General features: G+C 36.1%; 1 gene segment (V, D, J or C); it reads right to left on the bottom strand.

The window, feature by feature from the left end:
- Nucleotides 1-148: 148 nt before the first annotated feature.
- LOC106511820 (Ig lambda chain C region-like) lies at nucleotides 149-548 on the bottom strand (the record flags this gene model as incomplete). The annotated part of the segment is given in 1 exon segment: nucleotides 149-548. A coding segment is annotated over 1 exon segment (345 nt), but the record flags the coding sequence as incomplete, so codon positions are not given.
- Nucleotides 549-878: the final 330 nt, after the last annotated feature.

The following is an 878-nucleotide window of genomic DNA, read 5'->3' as shown; positions in this document are numbered from 1 at the left end:
GTATTCAACTGATCACATTTCTCAGATTGGATTTTTTAAAACAAGAACAAAAAACTTGATTCAAGATTTTCTACTTTTTATTTGGTTTATCAAAACAGAAGCAAATGCAAAATTGAAAAAAACAAAAAAGTTTTACAAAAAATGTAAAGTGTAAAAAGCAAAGAGCAGAAAGAGAAAAGCCTCAGATGCTGTCAGCTCCTCTGTTATTCTTCAGCACATCCTGACTTGTTGATGGTTTTCTCCTCAGTCTGGGAGCCCACAGACACTTTACAGGTGTAAACCTTATTCAGGTTCCAGTCTGATGTCTGGATGGACAGAGAGCTGCTGATGTGGAAAGTCTGGTCTGGTCTCTGAACAGCGGTGCTGGTAGAGACCCCACTGCTCACTGGACTCCCACCAACCAACCAGCTCACATCTGCAAAAGGCCCAGACTGACTGGACAGACAGACCAGAGAGGCTTTGTTGGAGCCCAGCTCAGAACTGGACGGAGGGAAGACTGTCAGGACAGGAGGAGGGAGGCTGGAGTCTGAAGAAGACACAAAGTAGAAAATCACATGAAAACATCAATTAGAAAATCAAACCAGAGTTTGTTTTTATTGTACATGATCAAATTATTATTATTATCATCAGTTTAAACTCTAACATTTATCAGAATATAAAAATACATCTGTTTATAGTTTCACTCATTTATTGCCAAAATGTTTACCTCTATCATCAATTTCCTTTGTCTTATATTTATGTTCCTTAATTATGCATCTTAGAAATTAACTTTATCAAACAGTTACGAAAATAAATTAATTACAAAAGTACAGATTATTGGCCTTGTTGCTGTAAATTAACAGATAAAAATTACATCAAATCTTCATCTTGTTATAATG

This window comes from Austrofundulus limnaeus, unplaced genomic scaffold, assembly GCF_001266775.1.
Source record: "Austrofundulus limnaeus strain Quisiro unplaced genomic scaffold, Austrofundulus_limnaeus-1.0 Scaffold3274, whole genome shotgun sequence".
In the NCBI taxonomy this organism is placed as follows: domain Eukaryota; kingdom Metazoa; phylum Chordata; class Actinopteri; order Cyprinodontiformes; family Rivulidae; genus Austrofundulus; species Austrofundulus limnaeus.
The sequence above is the reverse complement of the archived record's forward strand: the minus strand, read 5'-3'. Positions and strand labels throughout refer to the sequence as shown.